Source organism: Gymnoscopelus braueri (assembly GCF_963280865.1).
Source record: "Gymnoscopelus braueri genome assembly, chromosome: 11".
Lineage (NCBI taxonomy): Eukaryota > Metazoa > Chordata > Actinopteri > Myctophiformes > Myctophidae > Gymnoscopelus > Gymnoscopelus braueri.
In genome coordinates, this window is record NC_137613.1 from 21,757,885 (window position 1) to 21,780,139 (window position 22,255).

Sequence of the window (22,255 nt, forward strand, 5' to 3'; positions counted from 1 at the left end):
CTTGAGTAAAAGTGCAAAAGTATCGGCATCAAAATATACTTAAAGTACCAAAAGTAAAAGTACTCATTGTGCAGAATGTCCCATTTCACAAGTTCAAAATGTATAAAAGATCTTTTGAAAATAGCTGATCTACAAGCTCTCAATGTGTCACATTGCGGTGCGTTGTGAGCTTGTAGATCTGCTATTTTCAAATAGCCGAAATATAATATACAAATAATCAAAATCTACAAAGTAACTAGTAACTATATAACTAATAACTGTAGTGGAATATTTGCCTCCGAGATGTAGTGGGGTAGAAGTAAAAGTATTGAAAACTAAGCAAAGTAAAAATACCTCAAAGTTGTACTTAGGTGCAGCACTTGAGTAAATGTACTTAGTTACTTTACACCACTGCTTCTATAATAGGTTATCATTTGGACAGTGTATTGTTTAGACTGATGCTATATGATTCCTGGCTTACCTGCAATCCTTGTTTACTGAGGCACTAAACATCTTTCTGCATTTGATGTATGTGATTAATTCAATTAAATTCAAATTTATTATAGTGCCAAATCACAACAAGTTGTCTCAAGACACTTTAGAGCAGAGATCCAGGCCCATAAGCTATTGTAAGTTTCTCTGGATAAGAGCGTCTGCTAAATGCCTAAATTGTAAATTGTATGGCATTAAAACTCAATATGATCAAGAAGATTCTTATTATTCTTGAGGTGTACAGTATGTGCCACCAGATTTTTGTAGCCGCAGACAATATCCTTACATGGTGCAGTGAACATCATAACATGATTAATTTAGTTTAAATTATTTTGAGCAGGTGCACTCCAACTAAATAGTACTTTGCGCAATGATGCGTCATTCACAAAAAAAAAACGCCATTTCTATTTTAAACTGCAAAAAAAAAAAAAAACGGTTGTTTTCATTAAGCGAAATGGTCATATGACGTAGTAGTACTAATTACTGTTTCAATTGCATACATCCACACTCGGGAGGTGTACCTACATGCATCTGTTCTTGGTTACTGAGCTGCATCAGTGAGGGTTGGAAAAAACTGCCTCAAAAGTCAACATTGTTTTGTGGCAAATCATTTCGTACACTTTGTGTCTACTCTAGTCTAGTCATGATATTACCACCCGGGAACCAAGAATAGTTCAATCCTTTGACAAAACATCCTGTAAAAGCACATCAGAATTTTTTTTCTTATGCCTTTAAATAAAAACAAGACAGAGTCTAATAACGACATGTGGATCTCGGACTTCATTTAGCCAGTCTGAGATGACAGTCATCTTTAGTATGACATATCTATGACGATACTCCGTAATTGGGCAAGATTCTGCCCAATCCAACCGCCATTGGCTTAGAGATGATCCCCAGACACACACTTACAGATAGGCTCACAGACAAACCCATTTTTATACAGCTTGTGTCCTTCAGAGTCATGTCTTACAAAAGAGAGGACAAAAACATTTCTGTGACAAAGGAAAATAGGACAGCCATATCCCATAAAATACTATAACATGAAATTAGATAACGTAATGTCACAAATCATAACATCACCTGCCACAATTTATTGCATATTTCCCCTAAACCTGCACACATTCTTGCTTTGAAATAAAATCACTGACATTGATTTGGCATAAAAGCGCTGATGAAGCTCTCCACTAATTGACTTCCACCAGTAAAGCTTTTGTGTTACTCTGTTGTCTGTGTAACCCTGAATGACCTCCCCGTCTGCTGTCATTGTAGCCTATTGATGACAGCAGCTATTCATCACCAGTAACTGATGACATCAAATGGACGCTGAGGCCAAGAACACATTCCCATGCTACCCCCCTTTCTCCTCTTACAAAACGTTGTAAGTGTTTCTCTTACTTTTTCATGTCAAGGACCCTCAAATTAATATGTACTTGATGCTAGATTAACAAATTTACCCGGGGACTCACATTAAAACAAATTTTGCTTTAATGTGAATTGTTATCGTCAGACTCTGTAGGAGGCTAGCTATCTATAAGTGGGTCTATCTGTCAGTCTGCCAGTCTGCCAGTCTGCCAGTCTGCCTGTCTGCCTGTCTGTCTGTCTGTCTGTCTGTCTGTCTGTCTGTCTGTCTGTCTGTCTGTCTGTCTGTCTGTCTGTCTGTCTGTCTTTTTGGCCAATGCTAATCTCGTAAACTGCTGGACCGATCAGAGCCAAATTTATTCTGCACACCACCAGTACGTCAAATAAGTACCACCATGAACCTTCTTTACATATACGTGTATGTTTTATGTATTCACTTTAAATACTTTTATGATGGAAGTCAATGGCGCTCGGTTCAAACTGAAAACCAACATTTTTAGTCATCATACGTCTTAGATACGTCATAGGTGACTGACATCGCAGGCTGTCAACATGAAGTCTGAGATCCACATGAGCCACGATGTTATTAGACCTGTCTTGTTGTGTTTAAAACATTATTGAAATGATTTGATTAAAGATAATAAACAAACAGGATATTTTGCTGCTATAACACTTGTTTAAATAGCCTCCTTCAAAAGGAGCTATTTTATCCCAGTGTTTGTCTAGTGGTGCAATTCAGTCAGTGAAAATTGGCCATTGTTCCCTGTTGACATTTGTATAGATGTATGATCTAATAGCATGAGCTGTAAGGCACCCTCAGAGTGATCATTTAACTGGTAAACAAGTCAATGCAAATGCCTGGGTGGTAGAAAGCCAGTGATTCCATCAACATTTGGCAGCAGGACATGGTACCGGACTGGAGTATAATGCTATCATTTGTTTAGTCTCCTAACAATATCATGCACTCTTGTGTCAGTGTCCTGAGGGTATTTTCAAGGCGCTGCTATCAAGGTTTTTATTAGGCCTAATTAGGCTACTTCAACAATCGTGTTGCTTGAGAAGAATAACTGATCTTCAAGTGACAAATGTGACGTGATGATCGGTGCCATGTTTTTCACTTGGAGATCAGTTTTTTTCGGCGAGCAACAAAGTTGTACTACAAAGTATAGATTAGATTTTAGGGCATGTAGGAGAGTGAAAAATGTTCCAGATCCATTGTCTGATTGGGTATGCAGGTACTGTACTATCTTTAATCAGGTCCAATCAAGCCATCTCCTGCGTTCTCTTTCCCCACATGTTATGGAACAGAGGATGGCTTTCTTTCCCCGTGCCAGCTCCAGTGGTGGGTTCCTCCACTCACAATGCCCAGTGAAGTAGCAGATATTCAGCTGCCTCTCTTGGTGGGCGTCTTGGTCTAGATCAACATTCCACCCGGGGTTCAAGGATGTCTCCCATGTTTGTGTCCCACAGCTCTCATCCATGGCCGCCATTGTTTCCACCGCGCCTCTCTCTCAACCCTCCGGCCCCAGGAACAAAGCCAAGGCTCTTCTGACACGAGGGCACATGCAGTGTGGTCGACCCACTCTCTGCATTCCTGCTCTCTATCACTGTCAGGTCAGTGGGCGCTTGGACTGAGTCCCTTCCCTATAGGAATAACAGATGCACTACTGTGTACGTGCCCTATAAGACAAATATATCCTTCTCCCAGTGCCCCTCTCCATGGTGCAACACTTGCAGAGTGATCGAAATTGTTGAAACCGTGCAAACATTTCACCTCTATCTAGGCCACATACTATAGTAAGGAGGCACATTTACAGACGATGGCATGGCATTCACCCACCCATTCACCCTTTACTCTATGGATTATTAGCATAGCTGAAGTTTTTCCACTATTACTATGGCATATTTTCACTGAGTCAGTAAGGCTGGTGTGCAGTGGCTGGCTATACTATTGGACCCAGCTGTTGCTGTAAATACATTACTTACTCGTAGTATCTAATTTATGTATAGGCAGATCCTAGTTTGCCTAGCACTAGGAATAGTTCATTCACTTTTTGTTCATTAAATATGTTCTGGGAATGTTTCTAGCTTTAAATAGCCTTTTAACTGTACTATGAAATCCAAATCAAAGATGTTTGTACATAATACAGTAATAGTCTGTAAATATGATAAAGTAGACTTTTCTTAACTTTGCAAACTATGTTGTTGTTGTTATTGTTGGGGTATGCATTCCAGATACAAAATAATGTGACTAGAAACAATGCAGAGGTATAGAACCCCCACCTCTGGAAGTACCATCGATGGCATTGGATGTAATCCCAATGTTCCAACAAATACAAATATTGAAGGGCAAGTAAACTCTGCTGTAGATAACCTCAGCCACCCCTTTAGCCACATGAACCCTAGCATCCTTATTCTGGGCGAACATTTGCCTAAAATAGCGGATCTACAAGATCACAATGTGATGCTGTTCTTTCTCTTTCCAAGGAATTTATCTTAGATTGAAGTTTTCTTTTGTGTGATCTCTAAACAAAAAACAAAAAACAAAACATTTGGGTTAGAGTTACGGTCAGTGCTGCAACTGTATTATTATTCTACCTAATCTTCTATTTAAAGCAGCCCCTCTTGATGCCTCTGTCAATACATTTTAATTTAAGATATGTTTAGATGCAACTGTAGACCTCCTCCTCCACAATTGAACTGAACAGAGCTGTTTTTCTTTTCTCACAAAGTTACTAAAACAAAAGGCATCTGTTCCAAAATATTAATATTCCGGGGCATGGGTGTTTTCTAACACAACTTAACCTCGAACACATTCCACTTCGTTCACTGGCTACTTTGACCACTGTGAATGTGTGTGGCACAATAGCAAATGTAATTAAAACTTTGAGATGCAGGAAAACTTCCATGTTAAAACCTTATACAGTACATAAAAAAAGAAGTATCGGAGAGAGTGTGGAGTTCAAGCCAAACTGATGCATGTGTGCAGAACGTCATCATTTAATACATAGTGCTGAGTCAATAAACAATGTTAGGTTGCAAGAGCAATGTGCAAGATTTTCCTCACTGTCACTCTTAGAGTTTAACCAAAGCGTCATTCATGGTGAACTTGCAGTGCAGTTTATCACACCAATATCTTTGTAGTTCACTTGAAATATGTTGCACCATGAAACTGGAGATTTACATGAGACATGAGAAATGAGTGCATCTAAAAAAATAAGTTGATCATTAGTTATCAATTAGTTATTTTTTGTTATTATTACTTTTTAATACCACAAAAAGCTGCTGGGCTGACTATGTCCATAGCCATTGACGCCTTTCACACAATGAGAGTTCCCGTTTCGTCAGTCCACTCCATATGTTAATTTGGGTGCCTGTATGTTCGATTTTAAATACAATAAATTAAGAAGATGTACGGGAGCCATTTTAACAATAGGCTCACAGTACTGTTCCCTGCTTTGCATTAGGGTCCTCGTTCAGGCTCATAGACAACCCTTGTTGTCCCTCTGGCCCTGGGTGAGGCAGATGGGGAGAGAGGAACAATGGCTGGCCCATATCGAGGGCGGCAGTGACTGACTCCACAGGCACTGAAGGTCCAAAGAATGCCTGGAGCCGGGCCAGAACCACGGATGCCACTGCCACCGCCTAACCCTCGCTCCCCACCTGACCCACCTCATCTCCCATGATGCCTCGCGGCCAGCGGTCGACACCTTCAAAGACAGCCCCCTCTGCGTCAGATCTGCAGCGAACTACCCTGAAGTAGCACAGACGGGTCTTGGCATTAGTGGACTTTGGATTGCTCGGAAGAGGACTACTTACTCCAGTGTGTGGTAGATACAGAGCGCCAACCCCACCCAACCAAACCAACCGCTAGCATGTCCACCGCAAGCACCTCAGGGCAAGGCAGGAAAAAGAAGAGCCCCGGCCTCATGGATCAGATTAGCAAACTCTTGTCTGGAGGGGACAAAAAGAAAAGAAGCAAGGTGAGCATCTACTCTACTGTATTATGGGTTTGAAACATTTACTTAAATGGATGGTTCAGGTTTTTAAACCTTCACCTACAGGGATAGTTCAAGTTTTTAAACCTTTACTAATGGCATGGTTCAGGCTTTTAAATCTTTACTTAAAGGGATGTTTCAGCTAAGCGAGGTTTTTGTCACAAAGTGGGAATTGCTTTGATTAATCAACAAACACATCAGAGTTGTGTTTTTACGATATGAGATAGAAATTGTACTCATACAGCTTGGAGCTGCTCAATAACACTGCAGTCTTTTAAGTCAGTCGGCAAGTACAGTAGCAGCCTAGTGCCAGTGCCTTGCTCGGTGGAACGTTGGCAGTTCCACACAGATGTTCCAGACTAATATCTATGCAGTGATATTAGTCTGGCCATGCCAGGCTAGAAGTTGGTGTGGCTGCGGGGAGAATGCAGTTCACCTCCAAAAAGAGGATCTTGCTTTCTGGCTGGATATAAAATATCTGTGAATGTTAGTGAAGCAATCATTTAGCTGCTTTTCCGACAAATTAATTTGGCTAAAAGTGCATGTTTTATTTTTAATATGAGGCAGGACATCACTGAAAAAATAAGTTTCCTATCCAGTGAATATGATCCATTCCAGATAGTTAAAGAAATCACCTTTATCAACCTTATGTCAAACTAGCATGCTTTATTGTTTTTTATAGGGTTCAATACATTTATTTAACCAGATATTCTGAAATCAAGTGACTGCTTTTCAGAATTTCTTCTTTATTTCTGAGTCATAAGAAAGGCAGGAAAGAGAGGGTGGATGAGAGATGCAGCAAAGAGACCCAGTTGGTTGGATTCAAACCCGGGCCAGCAGCAGGAAAGACTAGCCTGCTTATTTATGTGGCATGCGCTCGTGAGCTTTCAGAAATAGCCACTTTCTCTCATAAGTGGCGATTTCTGATAGGAAATAGCCTAAGGAGTGTCGTTCAGAGACATGGATGTGTTGTTAATGTCAAAGACTGGCACTAACTTCAAGATATTAATTGTCCAGTTTATAAAAGCAATACCCTGTAGGGTTACTCCATGCCATGGTACAGGATGTGTCCCTACATTTGTTTCGTTGTTGTGTTTTGTTTCTACATTTTATCTAGAGTTTTCAATAATGTAAGAGCTACAAATGGTCTACTCGTGGTGAACCTCCCAATAGGGGGACTGGTTAGCACACAGTAGAATCCTTAGGGTCCGTGTGGTTCCATTTGTACACTCTCAAGAGTTAAATTAACACTCAGGATTTCGCAGTGCACTGATGGGTGTGTGGGTGTAAAGGGAGAGGCTCGCTCCGATGCAGATTTTAATGTAGAGATGTCTGGAGATTCTGTGGTCCTCGCTCAACAAGGCATCTGTGATGAGAGTTGCCCGAATGAGAAGCATAATGACACCCACTGTCACTCACCCCCACGTTCCCTCTAACATTTCAGTTATCAATATTGGTGTTCACTGTAGCTTAATATTACTTTATTTTCTAGGGCTGCGGCCTTAGTCATGGTTAATTCATTATTTATTGGAAAATTCTAAGCACAAGTATTGTATAAACTCTAAATTTAAAATTTTGTGGCGTATGTTTTTTCTAAGAATTTCATCTTAGAATTCTACCATTCTATAACATTATTTGGCAGTTTGCCATTGTTACATCATCCTTAGAATGTTCAGTACTCAGAAGTCTAAACTAATGGAAAACTGCACCTGAAAAGCTTTGTGTCTCTCTCTACATGATTGTACTGTATGTGGGAAACACAATTCACAATTCTGTCAATTAAATCAACTAATGCGATAAGTTGATAATGACTTGTGACTATTTGACCGCTAAGACGTTATTTAGACAATTAAGGATTATTTTCTATCATCTTATTTTGCAAATATTACATTTTTGTTTTAAAATCCTATAAAATAAAAAAATCCTATTTTTAAAGGGAGCCCTGTCCACCCCTGGACAGAAGCAATACAAAGATTTCATTTTCACAAACATATAATACAGGCATCCACTATCCAGTATCTTCCACGTTTTACATACACAATCTTTGCTTATGTGCTTAACTAAGCTTTAAACTTTCAGCTCTATTATGGATGTTAATTATGCCACATTTGTCTGTCCACAAGTCCAACTTCAAAGGCATTTTGCTGTTGACACAAGGAACCAAATTAGAAGATGTACAGTATTAAGATATGTTTTAAGGTTTCCTCAATATTATGGGCAGACTTCATTACAAATTCCGGTGCCCAATATGTGGTGTCCCGATTTAAGCAGATTTATATTTGTTTAAATAAGATATTTTGGTACCAATAAATATAACATGCATAGATGCCTTCGTTTCTGTACTAAAGTTATACTACTACACCTGAGGGACCAACAGCTCAAGTGCAAATACAATGATGCCATGTTTTAAAAACGTAATTTCAAAATAGGCACGTCAAGGTGACATGACACAGTACAACGGGAACAACCACACAAAACCTTGTACCATGTCTTTCAGGGATCATTCCGGGGTCTTGCCGCCTCACCCCAAACAGGCTCTGCCCGTCGCAAGCCTGCTGAAAATGCTGTTGTGCAGTTCTTCAGGAGCATTGTGAGTATCCAACCATTGTTTTGCCTGCCTCTTGCCATTCACGTAAATCAAAAAAATACCGCATTTTGCTCTTTGTCAACCATCATGGTTACTTAATGACATGTGTTACACCACTGTCTATGGCTGGTATCAACTCTTTCATTTTAGTTTACTTCTTGGGATTGAAAATCTTGTAACTGTCTCTTTCAAGCAGAGCAAAGTACTGCTCTGTCTCATTTACATACTGATAATGTTTGAATCCACCCTCCAATCAGAATCGTAACCATAAAGTGATTTGGATTTCAGAGTTAAGTCTGCTGTATATTAGAAAGCAGTCACACTGATGTCATTGTCCTGTTTCTCAGGTTTCCTCTCCAAACCCCTCTCCTAAGTCCAGGGTGAGTGCATTTTCAGAATGTTTGGTTCATCATTAAGTAGTACGGAGGTTAAGTTTCAGAGATATAGGGCAAGGCCTTTGATGGATAGACAGTATTATTAGTCTGCCAGTCCTTCAGTGCATGCAGATCAGATGTTAAGCATATCAATCCTTTGTTATTTGAATTTACTCCGCGCATCCACAACAGCAATATGTTACATGATCAGTGTTTCATTACAGCAGGTACTTCTCCATATAACATGCCATTATGTTGCCACATAATGCCTAGAAAATGCTTCTTGGAAGTGGTGTTGCTACACATTTTCAAATTGCAAAGAGGCAGAGACAGAGCTAGTACCCATTCCATGGAACATCATGTTTGCTGTTCCCTTTCTCTTTCATGTCCAGTGGAGGGATGCCTTGGGCTTGGTATGTCATTCAGTCTTCACTCTCAAATTGAACTAAATCCTATTGCTGCCTTCACAGCTCTGTGTGTAACCAGAATTCACTGGTGTCTTCTCTTCAGAGCACCTTCGTGACGTGTTGGTCCAGTCTTTGTCTTGCCTAAACTATGTCTTCTTTTGATGCCACTGCTTTGTTCTGTCTGCCTTCTCCTGTGTTTTCTTTCCTCAAATACAAATACTGCCTGTAAAGGTATATATACAATCCTGACTCAATTTAGTTAGAGTTACAAATTGATCAATTAGAGCTGAGGATTTTACTGTGTAGTGTGTCTACCATATACAGTGTATGTGTACACACACACACACACACACACACACACACACACACACACACACACACACACACACACACACACACACACACACACACACACACACACACACACACACACACACACACACACACACACACACACACACACACACACACAACACACACACACACACACACACACACACAAAATAAATCTATATATAGCCTACATACAAATAGTATCCCTTTGAATAATATTTATTATAAACTGACAAGCAAAACTAGTTATATATCGGCAGCCCTACACAGTGCATGCTTGATTAATTGGTTGAATGATCCATTATTAATTGATTCAGTCTTAATGTTATTCATTAAATTATAATTAGATATACAGAACAACAGGCTTATTTACTACATAATATTTCAATTCCCCTTCCCCCTTTTGCTTCAATCCAGAGCGACTCACTGCTTCTGGATGACTTTGAAACTGCTCGACTATTTATGAGCCGCCGCTGGTAAAAATAAAATTCTCTCTCAGGAACTCTTGGCCTGCATCAATGTCCTCCATCTCCTCTACCTGTCCGCTCTCTACTTTCTGGATTACTGTCACCTCTCTTTCCCCCCTGTGGAGAAGATGACTCACTAATCCACCTGTTTTGGCTCCTTGCCATTTCTTCCCATTTGTGATTTGTCCAGAGTGAACCATCCTGCTGTATGTGTCAGAGATCTGACAGTGATCCTCTCTTGCATCCTGTGTGTCCCATTGTTCTTGAGCTATGTGTTTGTAATCCATTCTCTCTCCCTTAAAGGTCGTCGTTATGCATCTGAATCTGCTCATTTCACATTTTTATGTGAAAATGAGAAGATAAGCGTTCTAAAAACAACAGCAACAACCAAAAAAAAACTATTTGCAGAGTGTGGTTTTCATCAGAACACAGTAATTCTTTCCACTCCTGACTGGTGTTGTGAACACTGTGCAATAGAACGTTTAAAATGCTGTATGCCTGACCTTAAAGGATAACCCCAGTGTTTTTTCTTCACATTTGGTTCCACTTACATAATCCATTATTGGCCATGTACACGGTAGCCATTTAGCCATTTTAGCCATTTTGCTCACAGGTCATACTTGAGGGGGGTGGGAAACCATGTTTTCCTTGGCTCAATGGCAATTTCTACAAATACACAGTATGATATTAGTCTGAAAAAAAGGCTACTTTAATAAGTCTTATAAAGCATTGTTTCTGGATTTTTATTTTTATTTTTTACTTGACCATGATAGATTATGTCAGTGGAACCCAATGTGAAAAAACTCCTGCAGTAGCTTAATCGCTCTGAAACATTTGGTAATTTGTGCCCCATTTAATAGGAGTCTAAGTAAAGAATCACTGCAAATATGCATGTTGTCAATCCCTTCAGAACCAACATGCAAAATGCCTTAGAGCTAAGAAGACAGACAGTCAATATTTGAACACTGGCTCCCTTTTTCATGACTATCTTCAACCTACCTCGGTGCAGCATAGTTTACACAAAAACTCTTTACTTTATTCTACAGTCTGAATGGTTTGATTAACCTCCAGTTTAAATAAAGGCTATCAAAAACAAACATCATCAACATGGCTCCAGGTCCTGTTTCAGGTCAAGCCTGTCTCCATCTGTACTTATAAAACATCTTTTCATAGGCCACACCAAAGGCTGAGAGTACCAAGTCACCCCTCAGACGTCGCAGAGACCAAAGCACACTCTCCCGAATCTTCAACCTGGTGAGCTCACCTAATGTTCATCTCCATGTTGCAACCAAATGATAGAACTCTTTCCCCGAGTACAGAATATACCTGGTAAACACTGTGTTTTGTTTCTGTTTGCCTCAATACAACAGTGATGCTATCAACAGAGATCAGTGAGTAGTAGCTTGTGCGGTGTTCATACTAGTATGATTTCTCATTATTTTATGCCAGCTACGTTTTGCCATTCATACATAGTTGATACCGGCTCCTTCTTTTCCATTTGTTATGCATTATCATGCTTTTACATTCCACCATAATAATAAGAAACTAACAAGCTCCTGTGCAACATTTGAACATGTAAAAATCACATCATGCAAATTGAAAACTCAGGCTTGTTCTGTAAGCATTAAGTTTGCAATACATTTCATATTGTATTATTTCTGTGTACTTAATCTACCTCAGCTGTTTTAATGGCCTCATCTTCAGTATTGATCTTTTTGAATCCCTACCAATGTGAAATAGTTGACAATCAGAAATTATTACCAAAACAAAAGTCAACAAGTTGCAACATTGTTTGCGCTGAAAATTCAGCATCCGAGATTCCTCTTGCACGGACACCATGTTTAGTTGCAGAAGGCAGACATTGGATCTGTCAGTCAACTGATGCTCTTACTTCTATATCTTTTCCCAGGGAGACGCCAAGTCCCGTCCACCCCCCAAACGCTGGAGCACCATCTTTTGAGCCCTCCACAGAGGAACCAACCACAGATCCAAATGAGACGGGGCAGGATGAAGAAAATGGCAAAGATCTGCGTTCAGTGGACTCACAACACCAAGATATGTTAACCAACTAACATCACGCTCCTTTGTTTTTAGACAGTGACACAACTGACCCTATTCACATGATGACCGATTAGCTCTTTCATCACACCCGGGTATGACATAAGAGCAATATGGCCGCCATGTGAATATGGTCAATATCATAGGCACCTGATTATCCAGTCTATTGGAATGTATGTCACTGAGGGGGGAGGGTTAGTTTTATGTACATCTCTATATACTTGGCTTTGTAATGCTTTGAGGTTTGGTAATGAAGTAAACATATTGCATATGTATTTATAAGAGCAAAACATCCTACTGTAAAACGTTGCTCAATGAGCTACTGTATCACATCACCCATTCCTGAACATTGGTCTGATGGTGCTAATGTCTAGCGTCTGTCTGGCGTTCAAGGTGTATTCATGGAAACTGTTTGTTTTTGTATCCCTGTTGTCTGCATTTTGTACATGATGTATGCTTTATATGGCTTCCTGCTTTCAGGAACAGCAGTGACAAACCTCGTCCCACACCTTTATGTGTTGTGTGTGTGTCTGAGTATTAGTGGTTGTTGTACTGTATGTGTTGTGTGAGTAAATGTTATTGTGTGTAAAGTATGTGGTTGTGTGATGCATTTGAAGATTCAACTGGAAACTTGCACATAAATGGTAAATGGAGACTAATATTCTTTTACTTAACACGTTTGGCATTTGGTTTGCCTGCCTTCCCTTTAATACATGAACATGTTTAGCATTGTGCTATTCAAGTGAATAAAATGCCCTTTCAGCATGCACTGTTACACAATTGGGAAAAAAAGCCTTAAAAATGTGGTCTGTTTTCTTTTTATATCAACATTTATTGCATTATCACATTTATAGAAACGTCTTCGTATATTAATGTGTTAATTCTTTGTTCTAATGACATTCACATTTTATTTAGATAACTATTAACAGAAGGTACTCAGAAGGTCAGATGGTAAGTAGCTCAAAGGTCATAGTGGTAATGGCAAGGTGGTTTCAGGACACTGAAGGACAGTGTGATGTTTGTAAACATTTTCTTTTCAACTTCATTTGTGCATAATTAATGATACTGCCGCTCTTCTTTTGTACATGGACTATGTGTATGTTCACTGTAATTAAGTGTTCAATAAAATCATTAAAATGCCAATGTTTGCTTGAGGTTGCTGACATCTGGTGGCACTGTGTATACCTACGTTTTGTAATGATGATCCTGGCTTGAAATAAAAAACAAATTCACATTTTGTCTTCTTGGATTTTAAAGTGTAAAAGGTCTCTGATAACCAAATGTTACAATGCCTAGTCCAAAGCTACAACAAATATCCTAGTTTCCATCCATTCTAATGTAGCACAAGATATTCTTATTTAAAAAATCAAGCATGTTTTAACTATACAAATCACAAGGCACAAACCAATGAATAAACTTCCATTCAGAGTGCAAGATGAAATACGGATAACTTTCAACAACTTCCCATTAAAAGAGTGTTTATAAGAATGAGGGCCTTGGACACTGCATATCAGAATATGGAACTGGAAAAGTTTATTGAGCACAACTAAAGAGTGATACAGAGAAGACTTGAGGCAAGGAGTGCCCGCCTCCAATTATGATCCAGGAAGGATTAAAAAAAGATATCTCCCAATCATAAAACAATAATCCCTGTGGAACAATCATATACTGTAGCACTAAACACTAACATGACATGGCTCTTCACCAACAAATCACAATGGGTCTCATTAGTTGTTACAGATATGTCGAAAATAGATCATACACTAAACCATAAGCTCGGAGCGTTTTTCACTCCATGGAAGCAGAATTAGTAATTTCTGTTGGATTCCCTTGTCAATTCTAGCCATGGGAAAAACAACTTTCACATCATTGGTAATACTGCTGAGAAAGATTTTTTCAAGGACACCGGCCCTTAAACCACAATTAGCAGAGACCCTTATCCTACATTCAGTGTTTCTGTGATTAATTGGCTCAGAGTAGCTTGAAATGGGCAATCCTAACAGATGAGAAAGGTTAAAGGAAGCTTTCCTACATTTCTTATGCACAGAGCCATGATTCTTGTTGGCTCGCTAATATTCAAAGTCCTCAACAGTACCAAAATTATGAGAAAGTAAAGATTACAGTATATCGCATAGGGATGTGTAGCCTATAGCAAGGTAGGACTGAGCAATATGGGCAAAATCAAATATCACAATATTTTGACCAATACCTCCATATCGATATTGTGATGATAATGTGTCAATTTCCTTTTACATTTTAAAAACAATTCAAAAATTGCAGATCTACAGATCTTTTTTTGCAACTTTTATACAACGTTGATTTTTTTTTAAAGACACTTACGCCATATCATGCATCCAAACTCCTCATATCATATCACAATATCAATATATTGCCCAGCCCCAGGACAAGGAGATAGATTTACATCTCAAAAGGATAATACCTCTGGCAGGTGATCATTCTAGACAGATATCTTTTGACATGGAAATGTCATGCCCTTAACAAAGTTTATTTTAAATCAGCCCACAGCATCTTGCCCTGATGAAAGACAAACTGTGGCCTTTCATCCGCGACCCATTTACCACCCTTCCTGCTTCCATTTGTAAGTGTACATAACAATCTACGCCCTCTGTACCTTACTGTAAGGTACAGGTTATGTATACATACAAATTATTATACCAAATATTATTAATTATCTGGGGTCATCATAAGGTTGCCCTTTGATGCTTACATTTCCCTTTGCAGTGTAAATGTACGGTATATCGGTTCTGAGGTTGCATCTGAATACATCAAAACATGGCCTATTATCTCCACACCTTTCAGGCCTATTAATGTTTAATATTTATGCCTTCTTGATATGCATGTTCAATTACTGTAAGACCCTTTAGTTTACTGGAAGTTAAAACGAATGATGTGATGTTGAGCAACAGAGACATCTGGTGCTTTACACAAGTCTTTACACTATTCTTCATTATTATTTTTGGTTATTGTTGTTATTGCTGCTCAATATTGAAGAACCAAAACCAAAGAATTTTACTCTTATGTACTCGTATATAAAATGTGAATGTTTAATCTTGAAAGAATGGGACTACTCTGAAATGGTGTAATTTTCAGCTAAAACTCTCCTTTTTAAAAACGTGGCAATCCAGGCTCCTCGATTGAGTCCTTAGCTCATCCACGATCCCAGACACGTTGCCCAGCAGCCCACCCATGGGAAAATCCACTTCCTCCACTTTCACCTGGCCTCCTGCTGCCAGAAAGGCTGCATCCCCTTCATCAAAACCATAGCTATAGCCGTCGCCCAACTCTGCTGCCGCTACAATTACAGCATCATCATTAGCAGAGGAGCTGGCGGCAAGTCTCTCGCATCGGGCCTGGTGTCTCAGGAAGCTGTCCCTCCAGATAACTTTCTTCCCACACACACTGCACTCGTAGGGCCGGAGACCTCCGTGGGTCTTGAGGTGCTTGGTCAGGTGGTGTTTCATCTTGAAGGACTTGGCACAAACGGGGCAGCCGAACGGCCGCAGGTTGAGGTGCTGCATCTTGACGTGTCGGTCGCGCATACTCTTCAGGGTGTAGGCCTTGCCACAGTGGCAGAAGTGCACTTTGCCCGTGTAGGCGGCCCCTGTGAGGGAGAGCGATGACGAGGATGGGGTGGGGGGTGAAGAGGAGGGTGGGAATGGGGCAGAGGACGGGGACAGGTGTCGACTGGATGTTGGGGTCACTGCACCACTCTGCCAGTTCATCTCCGACTTGAAAGAATGGGACATTGTGATCTCACCGTTGTCGGGAGATGCAGGAACAAGAGGTCTCTGGGAAACCTGCCCCGTGCCATCTTCAATCTCATCATATGTGTCTCCGCTGAAGGTCCCCTCGGTGAAGCGTCCACAATCCACATCACCCTCATCCTTCGAGTAGGCGTCCTCTGCTCCGTCCTGTGGCCTCGACTCAGGCTGGGACCAGGGGGCGGTCTGCCACTGTGTTCGCGTTGTTGGACCAGGAACACCGTCCTCAGTTTCACAACCAGTTAGTGAGGTCATGTTTGAAGCAGGGACACCTTTCACCGTCTCCCTCTGCTGCTCTTTCTCCTTCATTTCCTCTGCACTCACCTTGCCCAGCGCCTGTCCAGTGTCCTCACTCTGGTGTGTGCCGGGACGGAAATCTCCTAGAACCGATAATAGAAAATATGAATCCCATTGATGTAGGTCAGAAAATACAGACACATACGTCACATATCTAGAATGGGGAAACAGTTTCTCACCTGGATGGACAGTTTGTACCAATCCTTGCCTCTTCTCCATCACTTCATCTCCTATTCCTTCATCTGCCTCGATCGCTCTTCTTTCAGTCCTCCTCTTCTCTAGCACGTCGTCACTCTCAACACTCTCTCTATTCCTATCATGCAGTCTCTCCAAGCTCAGCGCTGCTCCCCGCTGATGAACTCTGGCTTTCTGCCTCAATGCCTCGCCACCGCCGAACACCCCCCCGTCACGATGAGTCCTGGTGTTGTGGCCGTGGCCATCGTGGCTGAAGGCGCTCGCTTTCTCATGGCTGGATATCCACCCTTCTTCACAGCTGGAGTATTCACTCTCCCCGAAACTGGGAAGGTTGTCGATTTGAGAATCAGCCATGTGTTGGGCCGGCAAGGGTCTTGGACGGCCCCATCGTGAAAACTGCTGTGGCCTCCTCCATGTGGCCAAGGGAGGCAGGGCGTCGGGCTTCCTGTCCCTCCTTTTCGCCTCCCTCTCCATGTACATGCAGTCCGTGCTGCTCGGGGACTGTTGCTGAGAGGAAGTGCCGGCATGAACCGGCCCTGTAGCAGCCTCCACGGCAGTGCACTCCGCGGGGGGCCGAGGCCTCTTGAGGAGCTCTGTGCACTTGTCCACAATGTGCCACATCTGGAGGAAGCTGGCCACGGTGACATAGTTGACGATGTCGTCGTGCACAATGCTCAGCTGGCCCGTGTAGGCAGAGCTCAAGACACTCTCGAAGGCTACTGGGTCCATAACCGAGGGCAGGGACACAGTGGTGACGTTCTTCAGTAGCACCTGTTGAGGAACAACACATTTGACAGACTATAGAAGACCCCACTGAATCACTCATGGAAATTCACCATCATGACTAATTCCATAGAAAATATAGAATTGTATAAAGTAAGCATTACCACAATATTATTTGTTATAATAATGCATATCACATTCCTAAATTACCTGGTCGTGGAAATAAGGTGAACAGGCAGCCAGGACACAGCGATGGGCCCTGAACACATGTCCTTGCACCTGTATGGAGAGGTCACACAGCCTGCCCTCCTCCCGCTGGCGGTTCAGGTTGTCCAACACGGCGGCACGGGCTCCAGGGAAACACACTTGGAAAATCGAACCCGCTGCTGGGGCACTAGAAGCACTGAAGGGCTGATCCATGGTCGTGGTGGTGCACTATGAGAACCATGGGGTCAATCACTGTCCAATGATAAACTTTGCTAGCCCTGAGGGGTAGATAATGGCTATTTTTGATTACATTTTAAATAGGTGACTCATTGCACATCAGACGCACTGTTGTGCTGACATTCTCTATACATCATGTGCTGTCCTGCATCATGCACATTTTGCAGACTTGTCGTGCAAGAAGCTGCATGGGGAGAATAGTTCCACCTGCTGATCACTGCATCCAACTAAAGCTAGATATCCTATTCAGCTGAACGACCAGACTTGACGTTATTATAACCTCAGTAGCATGCTTGTGTTCATCTATAGACAAAGATGCTGCAACTACTGCTTGTGGTCAGCTATACACAAAGATGCTGCAACTACTGCTTGTGGTCAGCTAGACAAAGATGCTGCAACAAATACTAACTTCTTTTCGCTCAGATCTAGAGCAAAGAAATAACTACCAAGCAGACTAGCATCTAGCGTTAGCATAAACAGACTACATAGATACTCGATTAGCTGCGTTATTTTACATTTGTGTAGATAAAGCGATAGTTTCTGCAGTAAAGTACAATGCGCAGCATAATATCAATATTTGAAAAGAAGTTTGTCGCCTCGTCTAAACAAGCAAGCTAACGATAGCTATTACGTGTACCGCATAATGTGGTTGTACCAACGTATCTAAGGCTAACCTCTGCATCCACACACACTGTGGGTGACAGTGGGACACTGAGGGCTAACTGGCCTTACACACCATTCTTGAGAAATGGTCAAATCTTCCTCGGTAATTAATTACAAGTACTTTTGGTCAGAGCTGTTCATGTCTTCGTCTTCTTTTTTAATGTTGCCAGATATTATGAGAGAAATAAGCAACTAGGTCTATGAAAACAAGCCCAGAAGAAGCGACCACATGAGCGTGGGGGATATTTGAAAATAGCCGATCTACACGCTCTGATCTGCTATTTTCTAAAGAATGTTGGGGGGAAATTGAAACATTTTTAATATATTTTTTGGAAACATTTTAACACTATTCTGGTACAGGGGTCACAATCACAAAATATTTTTAGATGTGGGGGAAGGGGAAGGTCCGTGGACATTAATTTGGGGGTCCTTGACAAGAAAATGTTTGAGAACCACTGATTTAAACAACATTTAGGAAAGTAGCCCAAATAAGCAACAAGCCAAAAAAACGCAACCCCCAATATTTACAAGCGCGTTACAGAAAAAACAAGTCCAAAGTCGCTTATAATAAGCGGACATGGCAACCCTGGTCTTCATCTTCTTTTGTATTTCCGGCAGACATACCGTCGTTGGCGTATGCTGCCTCCCACTGTTGGTGTTAGGTACTGCCCACTGTTTATCCTATCTGGCCTTAGGCTACTTGGCTTACAACATTTGAAAGTGCACGCCTGTAGACAGAGCAGCAGCAGCAGCAGCAGCAGAGGTTCTCTAACTTTTTAATATCAAGGACCCCTCATAACTCTGAGAGTGTACAAATGTAACCAAATGTACCCTTATGGTTACATTTGCTCACTCTCAGACAGACCTGTAAGGGTGACCCTTAAGTAGGTCGGGAGATGGCTTATTGTCGGTATCAGCCGAGTAACACGCGGGAGTCTGTCCCCGTTACTATGCGCTAGACCCCTGGGAGATGGATTGCTGAGGTGGAGCACCACACCTATCCTCAGCTCCCAGTACTTACCGCACGACTTACCGCACCCAAGCCGTGCTACTCATGCGCTGAGTTGGCGGTGCCCGGGATCGAACCCATGACCTTGTGGTCTGAAGGCGAGAGCTCTACCGACTGAGCTACCCGGACACCCTTGCAGGTAGTGTAAGGGTCAGAACTAATGGACCGTCCATTTGGAACCTCAATCAAGGAATCCTGAGAGTCCCTGGCCCCCACTTTGAGAATCCTATCTGGCCTTACACCCTATAAAGGTGCAAGCCTGTGGAGAAAAAGATAAATCCATCCGTTTTTTTCATTGCACACCACATTCCCCACACACCACATTCCCCACACAGTTCATCGTGCTAAGCCACAGTGTCCGCACAGCTCCTGGTGTCCACACTCAAAAGTGTCTAAAGACACTTTCGCTGTCACATCAACACATCAACTCATTGACCTTCACACCCACCCACATGAACTTGATTGACTGATTGATTGAATACTTTATTAGTCCGAAATGTAGACAGCACATGCATGCTACAGTAAGACATTAAGGCTTAAAGGATAACACAAAAAAGTCCTGGGGACTTGTTTTCATTGTGGTCCTATGTATTCAATGTATCAACATAGCATAAACAATTTACACAATAATACATGTGTGGACCCATAAAATAACCATCCATTTGATCACCCCAGCGTCCACCTGAATACTCTGTTGAACTACCAGTGGTGGACATACAACCCCATTACTTGAGTCAAAAGTACTGTACTCCTGGTCAAATATTACTCCATTAAATGGTGTCTAAGACGCCTTGGGAAAGGGACCTTGGAATTTCAATTTCAGACTAGGAATGGGCTAAAATCCTTAGGAACGGCAAGAAAATGTCTAGAGAACTGCGAACGAGATTGATTCAATTTAAAATTATAAATAGGATATATTGGACCCCGTCAAGACTATTTAGGGTGGGCCTTACCGAGAGCCCGGAGTGTTGGAGGTGTCAGGATAGAGATGGTACCTTAATGCATATTCTGTGGAGTTGTCCAAAAATCCAGGTCTATTGGGCTGCTATACATGTGAAGCTAGAGAGGATGACAGGGCTGGTTATCCCCTTCTCTCCCAGGCTCTTTATTCTGGGCGACCCTTCCACTTTACGAACTGTCTCTCCCTCCTTAGCTGAGTGGATTCAAACTGCCCTTATGTTAGGCAGGAGATTGGTGGTCAGGGCCTGGAAGGACCCATCTGCACCGGTTCCTTCTCTGTGGTTTACTTCCTTGGGTCAACTGGCCGCATATGAAAGATTGTCTTATAGATTGCTCAACAGGATGGATAAATATGATTTAAAATGGGGACATTATCATCTACATGCTACGGGTCTTGGATGACGTCTCCGGCTCACTGTGAGCTTCAATAACCATAAAGTGTCTGGGGTAGGGCTGAGGTAGACTGCGGGTGGTATGCTTCTGTGCACTGTATTTTAGATTTGTCTTTTTGTTGATGTCTTTATGTTTTCACGGTTTGTTTATTTGTATTATGTGTAGGTATGTCTTGTCTCGTTTAATGGTCAGTAATGTCGTTATTTGAATAAGAATGTTCTTGTGATGTTTATTGTATGTCTTGTCTAAAATATGCTTGCATCAATGTTGAAAGAAAATTCTCTGTATGTTTGTCTAAAAAAGAAAATAAAGTACAAATCATAAATAAATAAAAATATTACTCCATTAAGTGAAAGTTGCTCACATATATTCAGGATTTTAGTTTTTTTCCCCCATGGCTTTTCTTGTCTAGAGAGAGAGTTGGGGAGTAACATGCAACAAAGCGGGAATTGACCGGGGACTTGCCGGTTAGGCATCAGAGTCTGTGGAAGGCACCTTAACCACCACTATCGGCACACCACCCTATATACTCTGTTGACCGGAATTCCCAGGGCTCTATACTAGGCCCTACACATTTTCCCCTCTACACCAAATCTCTTTGGCGGAAATAGCACATCTACAAGCTCACAACACAGTGTGTCACGATTCGTTGTGAGCTTGTAGATCTGTTATTTTTGCTGAATGTCTGCCCCAGAATAGGGACACTATGTGGCTAAAGTTACTTGCTTTTAAAAATACCATTCAAAAGTGCATTTTCATTTGAATATCAATGCATTATGTATTGTTTGCACATTGCCCTTACAGAACATCATAACTCTCTTAAGGCCAGTCCACACCAATGCAACTCCTTCCAACATGCAACTACTTGCAACCATTACCCCCAATGGCAGTTGCAAGGAGTTGCATTGGTGACAGACTGGCCTTAAAACAGTTTTGTTGCAAGGAGTTGCATTGGTGTGTGGACTGGCCTTAAAATCAAAGTTCCACTTCTAGCTGTGTAACACTCTGCTTTCAGCCAGACAAACTCAATAAAGATTGCGTTAATTCACAACAAAGCAAAGCCTTCAAACAATATTTATAAGATTTAGAAACATTTTAGAAATGTGCTTCTACAGCCAATGTACACAATTTGTCCATTCTAAAATGAGGTGAAACAGGTCTCTATGGTGACAGGTAGAATTGGATTTTAGAAAAGACAAATTTTAACAGCTGACTTCCATGCTAATAATTATAACAATATAATAATGAAGCACAATATTATGCTTTTGACTCCGCCTTATCTATGAAAAGTAGTGGTGTAAAACAACATTAATGTTTCACCCAAAAAAAATAGACCCTACTTTAGAACAGTAAGCTTCTCAAGTAATTGTAGGCTAATAGGCTATATACTTCTTTGCTGTCCATCACTGCGTACATTGGTGCCGCGCGCGACAAGGTAGTACGATGAATTATACAGTAGGCCCACATGCCGGATTTAAAGGGACGGTCCCCACTTATTTGATTCCTAATTGGAGATTAGAACACAACACACACACACACACACACACACACACACACACACACACACACACACACGTCAGTAAAAGTATAAATGAATGAATGAATAAATAAATAGGCCTATTTAAAAAAATATATCAACATGGCGATTTCTATTACCATAGGCTACTATAACAATAATATGTTTTGCCAATATGATTGATTATGCTTGTAGAGTAGCCTATGTGGGAAGGAATAT

At 41.3% G+C, this 22,255-nt stretch overlaps 2 protein-coding genes across 4 annotated transcripts; one reads left to right on the forward strand and one right to left on the reverse strand.

Annotated features, from left to right (window-relative positions):
- The first annotated feature begins 5,585 nt into the window (after positions 1 to 5,585).
- On the forward strand, positions 5,586 to 13,292 carry mbpa (myelin basic protein a). The gene is made up of 6 exons (XM_080442161.1): positions 5,586 to 5,813; positions 8,326 to 8,418; positions 8,763 to 8,795; positions 9,182 to 9,202; positions 11,170 to 11,250; positions 11,906 to 13,292. Exons 1-6 carry the CDS (start codon positions 5,706 to 5,708, stop codon positions 11,954 to 11,956), a joined length of 387 nt encoding a protein of 128 aa, XP_080298287.1. The 5' UTR covers positions 5,586 to 5,705; the 3' UTR covers positions 11,957 to 13,292.
- Positions 13,293 to 13,564: 272 nt separating this feature from the next.
- Positions 13,565 to 18,315, reverse strand: zbtb22a (zinc finger and BTB domain containing 22a). Of its 3 annotated transcripts, none has more exons than XM_080442148.1 (4): positions 18,232 to 18,315; positions 17,262 to 17,536; positions 16,313 to 17,099; positions 13,565 to 16,216 (listed from the first exon to the last, which is right to left on the reverse strand). In XM_080442148.1, the coding sequence occupies exons 2-4, from the start codon at positions 17,469 to 17,471 to the stop codon at positions 15,162 to 15,164; spliced, it is 2,052 nt and encodes a 683-aa protein (XP_080298274.1). In that variant the 5' UTR covers positions 17,472 to 17,536; positions 18,232 to 18,315; the 3' UTR covers positions 13,565 to 15,161. The 3 variants fall into 3 exon arrangements, with proteins under 3 accessions (XP_080298274.1, XP_080298272.1, XP_080298273.1); XM_080442146.1 differs by having other exon boundaries at positions 17,262 to 17,486; positions 18,232 to 18,314; XM_080442147.1 differs by having other exon boundaries at positions 17,262 to 18,311.
- Positions 18,316 to 22,255: the final 3,940 nt, after the last annotated feature.

What these genes read in the sequence shown, in the direction of transcription:
- mbpa (XM_080442161.1), top strand. Translation starts at nt 5,706, where the DNA reads ATGTCCACCGCAAGCACCTCAGGGCAAGGCAGGAAAAAGAAGAGCCCC. An exon ending in TGCAGTTCTTCAGGAGCATT is followed by an intron (nt 8,419 to 8,762) that starts GTGAGTATCCAA and finishes CCTGTTTCTCAG; the next exon opens with GTTTCCTCTCCAAACCCCTC. An exon ending in GGAGGGATGCCTTGGGCTTG is followed by an intron (nt 9,203 to 11,169) that starts GTATGTCATTCA and finishes ATCTTTTCATAG; the next exon opens with GCCACACCAAAGGCTGAGAG.
- zbtb22a (XM_080442146.1), bottom strand. An exon ending in CACCTTATTTCCACGACCAG is followed by an intron (nt 17,100 to 17,261) that starts GTAATTTAGGAA and finishes GTTCCTCAACAG; the next exon opens with GTGCTACTGAAGAACGTCAC. An exon ending in GGTACAAACTGTCCATCCAG is followed by an intron (nt 16,217 to 16,312) that starts GTGAGAAACTGT and finishes TATCGGTTCTAG; the next exon opens with GAGATTTCCGTCCCGGCACA.